This window comes from Microcaecilia unicolor, chromosome 5 (genome assembly GCF_901765095.1).
Source record: "Microcaecilia unicolor chromosome 5, aMicUni1.1, whole genome shotgun sequence".
Lineage (NCBI taxonomy): Eukaryota > Metazoa > Chordata > Amphibia > Gymnophiona > Siphonopidae > Microcaecilia > Microcaecilia unicolor.
Window position 1 is genome coordinate 144,966,693 of NC_044035.1, and position 12,636 is coordinate 144,979,328.

A 12,636-nucleotide genomic window follows, 5' to 3' on the forward strand; every position below is an offset into this window, starting at 1 on the left:
TAAGTATACATAAATGTTATTGCCCCCTCCACCATTCCCCTCCTCCCACATATTTCCTCCCCTCCCCCTCCCTCTCTTCAAACATGGTGCAGTATAGTGATAACCAAAAAATTTGTGACCCCAGGTTTCCTCCTCCTCCTCCCCCAAGAAATGAGAAGTAGTAATAGTAGTACAGTGACAACCAAAAAATCCATGACACCAGGTTTTTCCCTCCCCCTCTCTCTCCCCTTCCACCACGGACTACAATGTCCTGTATTGGGCTGCAGTATCTCAGGACAGGCCCAATCCCAAAACTGGCATCTGGCATCACATCTTCCAGCGCCTCAATTGCCAACATCCAATTGTGATGTAGAGGGTTTCATGAAAGAAAAAGTGAGGGATGTGCATGGTAAAACCCAGAAGTCAAGTCTAGAAAGCAGCAGTCCCAGCAGCAACATGTCCCACAAGTCCTGGTGAGAGAGGTAGGGCCCAAGTGATCCCATCACTGCTTCCCTCTTCCTCAGCCCCAGCTCCAGCCACGGGTGCTCTGGCCATTGCCTCTGTCGTGAGGCAGGGTTGGAGGATGCTTAGGTGTTGGGGGTGGTCCACTGGGTCCAGCAGTTGGTGGCCTTGATTGCACAGGGATTGGTGAGAGCCACAATATGTACACAAGGATGACAGAGCCTAGGGAGCTGCCACGACTTGGCAGCCTTGCAGCAGCTGGGAAAGGATGGAGGCCAGGGTACTATTTTGAGTTTCTATATTGGACACAACAGATGATGTGAGCTGCAGTAAACTGTCCTCAAACTTCCTCCTGGCCCTCCTCTCCTCCCTCACAGCTGTAACTCCTGTAGCATGCCTGCCGGACGTGTTCTCAAGTCTGTTAGCCAATGACTATAATATTCTCTTCCTCCTCTCTTTGTTCGTGCTCAGGATGGCCAAGATTTTCCTCCTGTTGTGTGGGGGCCTTGTTGTCAAGATCTTCCGACATTGTTGGTTTGGCTAGCTCCCCTTCATCCTCTGCCTTGACACCTGCACGTTGGCCTCTTCCACTGCTGCTGGACCCTGATGTTCCAGGTCATGGTGCTGGGGAGCCTGCTGTGAAGGGCCAGCAGTAATAGCAGCATCGTCCACCTGTGGGGTGGCCTTCTCACCACCGCCTTGCACAGCTGCTGCATCTGCATGAAAGGAACAAAGGACACTTATGCATGACCAGACCTGTGACAAACAGTTCTGTGTGCATACCAAACAGGGACCATGCCTGACCAGTCTGTCCTCCAAAGGGAAAGGAAGCAAGTGGGAAAACTCAACATTTGAGAACACCAGGGAAAACATATTTGAACTGCAATTATTAATGTGTTGCCAGGTAAAGCTTCATAAAAGGACCCTCCATTGTATTCCATTTAAGCAGCATTATACGCATGTATAGCACTTGATTCCCCAAAGTCAGATTTGGCATGACCTCAATTTCCCTAACACATGTGACTTGCTTCCTTTTGCCATTGGAGGGCATAGGTGACATACTCAAAGTGGGATCCTGTTTCCTGGACACAATATCTCTATTACATAGCTTGCTGGAGACACCTGAATCATTGTGAGATATGACAGTGAGGCCTTTGGCATAGCATCACGAGTTTATTGGCAGGGAAATTGTTAATTTGCTGAACAATTGTTGTACATGTCTTTCTAAATGATATAGGAACCCAAGGTGCAGCAATGCCTAACTGCAATGAAGTAGTTTGTGGTGGGACTATTATATTTACACAATGGTGACTATCACGGTGGGTACAATGTGAGTTATTGTGGGAGTTGGGAAGTGGCATGCTTGGAGGACACCCTGATGCAGTTCTTCTGGTGTGAATATATGTCACCAAATAGGCAGTGGCGTTCCTAGGGGGACTGACACCCGGGGCGGATCGCTGATGCGCCCTGCCCCCCCGGATGCAGCGCCCCCCCCCCCCCGGAACAGCGCAACGCCCCCCCCCCGGCGAAAAGAACCCCCCCGGTGCACGCCGTTGGGGGGGAGGGGGGTTGCCGCGCGCCTGCCGGCTCTTAGTTTTCATGCTCCCTCTGCCCCGGAACAGAAAGCATGAAACGAAGAGCCAACAGGTTGCGCGGGCACCCACCCAGCGGCATGCACCCGGGGCGGACCGCCCCATCGCCCCCCTTGGTACGCCACTGCAAATAGGGAAGAAAATGGTTGGAAATAGGAAAGAAGGGTGGAGCCCAGTGGAAGAGTGACATGAGGGTGTGGACTAGTGCTTTGTTCTGAGAAAATAGTTTCCGAGACTCATGCTGAGCAAGTAGTAGGTGGTGAGGTAAGCAGGACTTGTTTTCAGCAAGTACCATAATGACCTGGCATAGCTTTGCCTGGAAGGTGGCTGCTTCAGGATCTGGCACTCCCAGGTTCAATCCTAGCTGGTGCACCAATGGAAACCAAACTCAACCCCCCAAATTTGATTGTTTCTTTTTTTTCTTTTTTGAAAACGATAAAGGGGTGAAAAGAGATGTTTTGAAGACTGGACAAAATGTGCCTGTGCCCGCTACCAGTGTGTACTATCTAAAGAATAGCCCTACACTTGTTATTAATGGCCTGCTTCAAGGTGGTTGTTTTTTTGTTTGTTTTCAGCGCTGAATTGATTTCCTGGCAAATAATGGTATTGGTGGTATTTTCTCCTGATTTCTGCTACTGTAGAACAGGATCCCTATCCTGTGAGCTCTTTCCTCATTTGAAAGCCGTATCTTTTACTTGCTAATAACAATGAACCACAGGCAATTGTCTGAAAGAATCTTTATTACAGTGAAAGTTTCTAGAATTGGGGGAGCTTCTTCAAAGGTATAGGGTGGAGCATGTTAAGCTTATATGAAGGCCCTTCAGTAGAGCCTGTCCCCCTTCCTACGGCTGTCTTAGAACTTGGCTTACTATGTTGTTTGAGGTGTAGCACTCTGTTCTGTTTTCTCCTTTTAGTGGTTTTCTGCTGACTCTGTCTCAGCTGCAGCTAGGGTTGAGTACTGGAGTTAGCTATCTCTACCGCATATCCTCATCTTTTGTGGCACAAAGGTTCACAGTGTAGAAATAAGTTTATAGTTGTGGGGAGAGGGTGTGTAGGTATGGGCCCAGAGGCTCCTAGGAGAGCTGTTACAGATTGGGGCAGTGACAGATCTTCCATGCGACCCTGTTTCCAGAAGGGGGATTTGTAGCCAGTCCAGGATTTCTGCAATACTCGTTTAGATGCATTATGGGATTGGCAGAGTTAATGTTAATCATGGTGATGGAGGCATGTTTCGAAAAAATGCTGGATCCTATATTACACCTTGCATTTTATACCAAGGGAGTTTGTGGTTGCCCACTGATATTGCATGTGTAGTCTCTACATTGCTCAGGCTCCTTCATAGTACATGTGAGGCATTCTGGCTGGAACAGTGGCTTCATGATTAGGGCAGCAGCCTGGGGAACTGGGCTCAGATCTCAACTGCAGACCCACTCATCCAACCCTGTATTGTTTAGCATTAGCACAATTAAGATACCAAGGCAATTAAGGACCAAGAATGTGCCTTTCTAAACAAAATGTCTGCAAACATTGTACCTTATACCATGGAACAATCTCATTGAGAGTGTGTTTAGGGAAAAGCACATGTTTGGATCTATCTTCCGGCTGTGGCTGCTGGGGGACTTATGTGTGCTGAAACTCATTGTTCTGTTCTCAAGTTAGTTGCATTCTATGCTATAGGAGGGCCACTGGTTTACACCATCCCTCAGAATACCATGTATTGTACATGAATACCTAATTGATAGTCTTGCAAGTGACACATGCATCTGACAGGACAGTGTGACAGCACTCCTCATCCCTCTCTCCCTTCTGCTCTTCACAGTGCTCAGGAGACCAGTGTATTAGCCTCAGGCTCAGACCCAAAACATCAGATAGCGTGACTATGGGTATTGAAAGGAATACACAGGACACTCAGATAAACAACTGTTTTATAGAAAAAGTAAAATGTCAAATGTAAATTGTAATAAAGTATTTACAAAACAGAAAAGGTTAGGGAACGGGATGGAACACTGCAGCCGGGGGGGGGGGGGGGGGGGGGGGGGGGGGGGGGGGAAGGAGGGAGGGAGGGAACAGGATGCCATCCCAAGAGCTACAGGAGCTGCCCCAGGAGGTGAGACAGACTGAGGATCCTGGGAGGGGGTCAGATCCCAGGATCCCAGCATTCTCTAGGCCAGACTGATGCAATCAGGAGATTTATTGTACCTGACATGCAGGGGTGGCAGGTTCAAACCCCACCAGGACCTTTCATCACCCTACGCTGTTAAAAAGTTACATGCAAAATAGGGGCTTTGTGGTGCTAGGGTCACAGCTTACAGATGGAATCAGGAGTTTTAGTGTGCACTGTACCCTGCTTGCCTTTTTTACTTATCTCCCTAGGGAAGGAGGCTTGCTCATTTCATTTGGCAGTGAACTTCTGCCAGGCCCTTCTATATTTGTTGAGGCTTCTCCTGTATCCAGGGATAATGAAGTACCTTCTCTCCCTGGCCATTATGAGCCTGGCAAGCAGGAGTGTGTCATCTTCAGAGATGTTGGGATGCCTCCTGTCATCATTTTTCTCACTGTCCCCATGTCAATGACATCATGACACATTACACACCGATGTCACCATGCTGACTGGCCAAACGTATGCGTGGAGCTCTCTAGATTCTATGTAGGATGAAAAAGAAACCGCATTTTTTTATCCACACATGTACACATCAGCGCTGAGTGCTATTCTATAAACAGTGCACAATTCACATTTATTTGTATTGTATAAACGGCGCACAGCACTAACCATGCTATTTAGAATGACATTTAGTGTCAATTTATGTGCAAAGTCCTTTCTTGCCTATTCATTCTCTTTGAGGGTAATTTTATAAAGCATTTTTTGCCTGTAAAGCATGGCTCTTATAAAACCATGCATGTAAATACATTTGCTGTCGAGAGCGTGCATATTTTTGCACACTGTTTGCGAAAGCATTCCCAGGAGTATAGCTTGGCCAGAGCTAATGGGGTGTTGCAGTTAACATGTGGACTTTGCAATGTACATGCTTACATTGACACCTTCTTTGGAGCACGTATAAATTTGTGCTAGTGGTTTTGTGTGTACCCCTGATAGTAATTGTAGGAGTCTATTTTATAAAGCCACATAAGGTCCTATGTTGCATTTATAATAAATATATGTTTTTAAAAAGGTTCCCAATAGTGGCTATAAAAAAAGCATAAAACAGGTGCTTTTTTTTTTTTTTGTAAATGGACACGCCTACCGTTTATTATTTTGATATCATTTATAAAATTGGAATGTCCATAAAGTTATCTGAATGAGAGATTTATAGTTTTTGGACAGCAGATATAGTAGACTACCTTTACCATGTCTTGTCTCTGATACCACAGAACACTTTTTTCACCCTTTAATGAAAGTAATGTAAAAATGAAAGTCAAAAAAAGAATGTTATAGGTGGTACTTTTTACTGGGCTGACTAGTTTTCAAGAAGTAGTCTGTCAAAGCTGGCATAGCTCTGAGCCACGGCAGTTGGGTCCCGGCCTGAGAAAGTCCTTTGTTGGCACGCTGCCAAACAGAATTGGTTAAAGGGATATGGTGGTTCCTCCTGATGAAGAGAACGAAATGCGGTCCTGCATAGAGGAGCCGATGCTTGCTTAAGGACTAGAGTAACAGCAGTTATGAGATTGAAAAGTCTCATCCCGCTAATGTAGTGCCTGAAATCTATTGCAAGTGGAGTTGTTTACCCCCAGAGAAGTGTGTTGGGGTTTGTCTTGAACTTCCATGAAACTTCATGTGAAACCGGAAACCGGAAGAGCAGAGTGAATGGACATATGCAAAGGTTTCTTATTTCTAATTCTGTGATGCCTCTTTGAGAGACGAGAAATCATGAACTTTGACACAGTGTGTAATGATATTCAAGAAAGTCATGTATATATAAATCCTCCTTGTTATAGATTTTCTATGCAGGTACTATAAGGTGTGAATGAGTATGAAAGATATAAGAGAATATTGTTTGTGAATAAAGGTTTTAAATACACGTGAGCAGGTTTTGAAGCACACGTGTTTAATAAAGATATTTTGTATTCAATAAGACTGGGGCTATTTAGTGATTGACAATACGAGTGCTCCAGCAGCTCTATTGAGTCCCTAATTGTATAATAGCTCTTAAAAGCCAGTTATGGATGTAATGAGTTAGTCTAATGAACCCTTTTTTTTTTTTACATTCTAACACAACAACTGCAATACTTCTTAAGAATATACTGAAAGACTTAGGGGCTTTTTTTATGAAAGCACCATAGGGTGTGGTAAAACAGCACTACTGCCAGGCGTGCCCAGGTACCCTGTGCATGCCATTTCCCGTGCTAGAAAATATTTTTTATTTTGTAACATGGGGGGGGGGGGGGGGGGAATAAGCATGCCTGGCGGTAATCAGGCAGCCATGGGCACATTGCCAAATGTTGCCTGATTACTGCACAAGTAGTGCGTGAGCACTTACTGCCTTCTAACTACTTGGCGATAAGGGCTCAGGCGATAATGACTGCGTGCTAATTTGGAAAATAGTGTGTGGCCATTAATGGCAGAAATAGAAATGTGGCCATTTTACAGCCATGCTAAAAGGTGGCTGGAGAACGTGGGAAACCCATGTGCTAAAACTACCGTTGGCCAATATTTAGTGCAGCTTAGTAAAAGGACCCCTTAGGGAGGAAGTTATCAACGTAGGCTACTTGTTTTATTTTATCCAATGAGACCTAGAGGTATGTCTACTAAAGGGCACTAGGAATTGGGCTTAGCGTGTGCTGACACGGGACTTTCCCCACACACTAAGCCCATTTCTAGTGTGCCCAGGCATTTTCAGTTATTCTTTTTTTAATGTTGTGTGCTAATGTTTGCATTATGCGCGTTACCTGAAAAGCCATTAATGAGGGAGCACTTACTGCCTCGTGCATTAAGTCAGCGTAAACCAGATAGCACATCCACATTAGCATGCTATCTGGTTAATGCTTCTCCACCCATGCCATGCCCCCAGCAAAAAAATCAGAAAAATTAAATGCATGATTAGCACATGCTAAATGGCTACCTGACTTGTGGTAAGCATTTTCACACGTTAAGCATGCAGTAAGGCTGAACATCCTTTACTTGATATACCCTCTAATTACTAATAACCCTATTTAACAGTAAAATAACCCATCTTAATGGTAACTCAGGTTGATAACTTCTCCCCTTAACCATTAATACGAAGGTGGTGGTGGTGGTTTTTCCGAGCCACTCTGGATTGTATGGGTGGGTCTTAAATATTTTGAAAATAATGGTGTGCTGATTAACAATCTATGCATGTTTATTCTTTAAAGTACATACAGTTTGTCCTCTCTATATATTTATCTTCTGAGCAGATGTGGTCACACCACAACAGTGTTGATTTAATGATAAGGTAATAAGGAAGAATGACCAGCTCTCACTGCCACTTCTTGTACTTCACTTGCTGTCAGTCTAGTACTGGGTCGTAGGAACAAATGTGTTAAAAGTGTTCATGCAAATGAGAAGAGCATTGTTTATGAATGAAGATGACACCTTGTAAACAGAAATCCACTGATTGAACAGGTCAAATGTTATTTTCTAATTAGTTTTTCAACTGATATTTTGCCTTTTTTTCAGTTGCAGATTGTGTACAGCAGCTGAGGATCAATACTGGGCACCCAACCTTACAGACACAGCTATCAAGTCACATATACTTTGTTCCGAAATGGGAATGCAAGAGAAGAACAGTGGTACAGCAGATATTTGTGACTGAATGATTTGCCTGTAAAATCTGAGGATTTTATAAATAACCCCTGGAACTTTTTTTAGGAGCATAAAACGATTGTTCTTGTTCAACAAAAGGAGGAGGAAGAAAGCGGCACAGGAGGAGCAATGGGAATTAGGGGCCATGGTCACCTGACATAAATGGCAGAGTTTCTTCTGATCGCTGCTTGCTTTAGCTGTCGCTCTGTCCGTGGCAATTGCTGCGGTTGCTGTTTCCTTGCAGGTCTCTGCTGGACAGCACCAACACGGTGTGGCCTCACTGCCACAGGAGAGCAACTTGGGTAAAGCGCAGGTGGAGGAGAGGTGGTGGGTCGCCTCATCATGATTCAGCTGTGGAAACTGGTGCGTCATATGCGACAGCTGGAACTACATCGCTTAATCTTACTGCTGATTGCTTTCAGCTTAGTCTCCATGTGCTTCCTGGCGTATTATGTCACCAACAGCCCCAAGATCAAGGAACCACCTCCTCTGCCCTTTAGTGACTGCAGCAACCAGCAGAGGGTTGCAATCCAGCCTCAGGCTAACTGGCGAGTGGCTAAGCCAATGGACACATCACGCACAGATCCTGTGGTTTTAGTTTTTGTAGAGAGCATTTACTCTCAGCTTGGTCAAGAGATTGTGGCTATCTTGGAGTCCAGCCGCTTTAAATATCGGACAGAGATTGCACCTGGAAAGGGGGATATGCCCACCCTGACAGACAAAGACAGGGGGCGTTATATTCTGATTATCTATGAAAACATCCTGAAATATGTGAATCTGGATGCTTGGAACAGGGAATTGCTGGATAAATACTGCGTAGAGTATGGTGTAGGTATCATTGGCTTCTTCAAAGCTAATGAGAACAGCCTGTTAAGTGCCCAGCTCAAGGGTTTTCCCCTATTCTTACATTCCAACCTGGGACTAAGGGACTACCACATTAACCCCAGTGCTCCTCTACTCTATGTCACTCGTGCCAATGAGGTGGAGCAGGGGGCCCTGCCTGGTGATGACTGGACAGTCTTCCAATCCAATCACAGCACTTATGAGCCTGTTCTGCTGGCCAGCACAAAATCTTCAGACTCCATCCCGCACCTGGCCCCACACAGGGCACTACATGCTACAGTGGTGCAGGACTTAGGTCTGCATGATGGCATTCAGCGAGTGTTCTTTGGCAACAACCTCAACTTCTGGCTGCACAAACTGGTTTTTGTGGATGCTATTGCCTATTTGACTAGCAAACGTCTTTGCCTGACGCTGGATCGTTATATCTTAGTGGACATTGATGACATATTTGTGGGCAAAGAGGGAACACGCATGAAAGTATCTGATGTTGAGGTAAGTTGACAGGATTAAAATCACTGCATGCACAATACTCCTGATTGCCATCTCCTACAAGTTTTGATTTTTTTTTTATCCTCCCCGCCAAACTTGCCTCCTAACTCCATCTTATTTGCTGTCATTGAGAAACCATCTTGCAGTGACTTCCAGTCTTTTCTTTGTTTTCTTTTACATATAGAACAAATATTTCATTGCTTTTTGAATATATAGAGATAGCAAGATGGAAGATAAATGCTGCTGACTTGCAGTGCATCTCCTTAGCTCACACTGTATTAGAGGTCAAACCTTTACTCAGTACTGTATGTACAATGAATTTCTGTAGCTCTTGCAGACTGAGATGCAGGAGCCCATGTCCATTCTCCTTAGAAGTAGAGAGCACTAACTGCTGGGCTTGTTAAGTAGGCCAACTTTCCATTACTCTGTTTTCTAGCATTGGAATAAGTGAAAAGTTTTACACATCTCATTTTCCTGATGTACTCCATTTTCAAATGAAATCTAAAATCTCCTACAATATGAGTTTTCTGGATTGTTCATAAACAAATGCCTGGTCTGGTAAAAATGGGAGTAGATCTTTTTCTTCCCTCTCCCATCACAGCAGTTTAAAATGAGAGCTCTTAAATCTTGTTCACCTAACAAATGCAAGTTTAAGATTTATTACTTCAACCCATTGCCTAGAATTTGTGCAACAGAAACTGCCTTCTGCCAATCTTTCATAATCCACCCACCAAACACATAATGCAATGCCTATCAATGAAGTAAAATCTTTTTCCTCTACTAGAACTTTCCACAATAAACCCATCAAACAAAATTAGGAACATTTTTATCCCTATTCCCTTTAAAGAAATAGTAAAGGATACTGGTTAGTTTTTATTTCCATAGGGAATAGTCTTGTTTTAAAGGATCTTGACATCTGTACAGCGTTCTAAAGTAATGGACTGCAAGAGGCAGTGACAGTGCTGGCAGTGTAGTCTAGTCAGTAGAGAAGCACACAGGAATTTTGTGCTCTTCCAAAGGCAATCCCAATTAGCACAGCCTGCTGTGAGAACAATTTTCAAAGCCATTCATACATGTAAATTGGCTGTCTGAAAATTTGCACTCCGTCAATACAGTTAAAAATAGATGTATTGTTCCAAAATGTACATAATTCTAGCTGCATTTACTACAGGAAAAGAATGTACATAAAACATATTTTCAGTTTTACATGTGTTTATTAATATACCCACAACAAAAAGCAGGTGCAAATGTCCATGGGTGTTTTGTACTCATGTCACCAGGGCCGTGCTGATGCGGTAAGCGGGGTAAGCGCCGCAGGGGGGCGCCATCCTCTGGGGGGCGCTGCCGCTGCGTGCTTACCTTGCCCCTCCCGCTCCCATGTAGGAACTGCCCGCCCTCTTCTCCCCCCCAGATCCCTTTCCTTTTTTTTTCTTTTATATTTACCTTCCTCCGGCAGCGCAGCGTCAGTGAAGGAGGCGGCACTCCCAGTCCCGACGTCTCTAGCCTTCCATTGGTTCGCTCAGTGTCCTGCCTTCTTCTGACGTCATCGACATCAGAAGAAGGCGGAACACTGAGCGAACCAATGGAAGGCTAGAGACGTCGGGACTGGGAGCGCCGCCTCCTTCACTGACGCTGCGCTGCCAGAGGAAGGTAAATTTAAAAGAAAAAAAAAGGAAAGGGATCTTGGGGGGGAGAAGAGGGCGGGCAGTTCCTACATGGGAGTGGGAGGGCAGGGGAGAGAGGAGCATAGATGGGAGGACAGGGTTCATGGAAGGGAGAGAGGGGAATTGCTTGATCGGGATGAATGGCGGGGGCAGGGGACAGATGGGCATGGATGGATGGGAGGGTAGGGCTCAGGGAGAGAGGGGAATCACTGCCTTGGAGCCAGGCAGGTGCGGGGGGGCGGCGGCGCCGGCGCCAACTGGTAGTCTGCAGGGGGGCGCCAGAGACCCTTGGCACGGCCCTGCATGTCACACTTCAAAGGTGAAGTACTTTGAAAATTGGTGCATAGTTTTCAGGTAAAAAGTGCCTTTGGGCTTTGTCCCAGTGCAAGCAATTTAAAAATAACTCCTTGCAATCTTAAGCTGCCTCCCTCAATGCTAAGGGGCACTGTGGTCTTTAAAAGAAAACCCTGATGGGGTTGGGTGAGGACTGCTTGAGCTTTTACTTTACCTTCAAATAATTTTAAAAGGAGCTTGCATTTTTAGCAGTTCATATCAAACATTTTTGCTGGTATATAATATTTCACTGAACAGTGTGATTTGAGACAGCGTTCATCTTGGGGACGTAATTGGACTTTAACTTTCTGGTGGCACTCCAATACAAGATCACTCCGTAATGTCCTAAGGTGAGAGGGATGGAAACAGTTACTAGTAAAACATTTTGAGAATCATTTTTGCCTTGTGGAACTACTTATGATTCCTTCTTTTGAATAGAGGAGTGTGGTAGCCATGTTAGTCCACTCTTAAGGTTATCAATAGAAATCAAACAAAATAAAACATGGAAAAGAAAATAAGATGATACCTTTTTTATTGGACATAACTTAATACATTTCTTGATTAGCTTTTGAAGGTTGCCCTTCTTCCTCAGATCGGAAATAAGCAAATGTGCTAGCTGACAGTGTATATAAGTGAAAACATTCAAGCATTACTATGACAGTCTGACAGGGTGGGAGGAGGGGGGTGGGTAGGAAGTATGCATGGGGACATCAAAGCATATCATTGATATTCTAACAGGGTGGGTGTGGATAGGTGAGGGGAGGGTGATCAACAGAGACATACAGCTTTATGGTTTATAATGGGCTAGGAACCCCAGATCCTTGTTAAGTCCTTTCTGTTGGGTGTTAAAATATTCAATCATTCTGACTTCAAAGGTCTTACGTTCTTGTATGGTTTTAAAGTTACCTTTGAGGATTCTCACTGTGAAATCACTGGTACAGTGTCCTGGTCCTGTAAAATGTTGACCAACAGGCGTGGGAACCCTGCTGGCACCAGTATTGTTCATATGATGTCTATGTAAATTGAATCTTGTCTTAAGCATCTGGCCTGTTTCTCCAATATAGCATCCTTTGTTACATTTTTTACACTGAATGATATATACCACATTGGAAGACGAGCAAGTGAAAGATCCCTTTATGTTGAATATCTTTCCTTTGTGGATGACTTTGGGGTCCTGTGAAATATTTTAGCATAGTTCCAGAGCTGGAAAAACTGAGGAAAATCATAAGAGATCTACAACCTATACTCCAGGAGGATGAATTACTGAAAGAGATATTCCCATCCCCACCAGTACTGGCCTTCCGACAGCCACCCAATTTAAAACACAAGCTAATCAGAAGTAAACTTCCTTCACAGACTGAAAAGGAACAGAAGGGCACACTTCCCTGTAATTTATCCAGTTGCAAACTATGCCAAAATATTTCACAGGACCCCAAAGTCATCCACAAAGGAAAGATATTCAACATAAAGGGATCTTTCACTTGCTCATCTTCCAATGTGGTATATATCATTCAGT

The 12,636-nt window shown here is 44.5% G+C and overlaps 1 protein-coding gene across 5 annotated transcripts in view; it reads left to right on the forward strand.

Moving 5' to 3' along the window:
* NDST2 (N-deacetylase and N-sulfotransferase 2) overlaps positions 1 to 12,636 on the forward strand; it is a 619,227-nt gene that overhangs the window by 493,754 nt on the left and 112,837 nt on the right. For all 5 annotated transcript variants that reach the window (XM_030203391.1, XM_030203392.1, XM_030203393.1 and 2 more), the window contains one exon: positions 7,666 to 9,126. In XM_030203391.1, coding sequence (XP_030059251.1) covers positions 8,134 to 9,126 — 993 coding nt within the window. In that variant the 5' untranslated portion in view covers positions 7,666 to 8,133. The remainder of the gene's footprint in view (positions 1 to 7,665; positions 9,127 to 12,636) is intronic.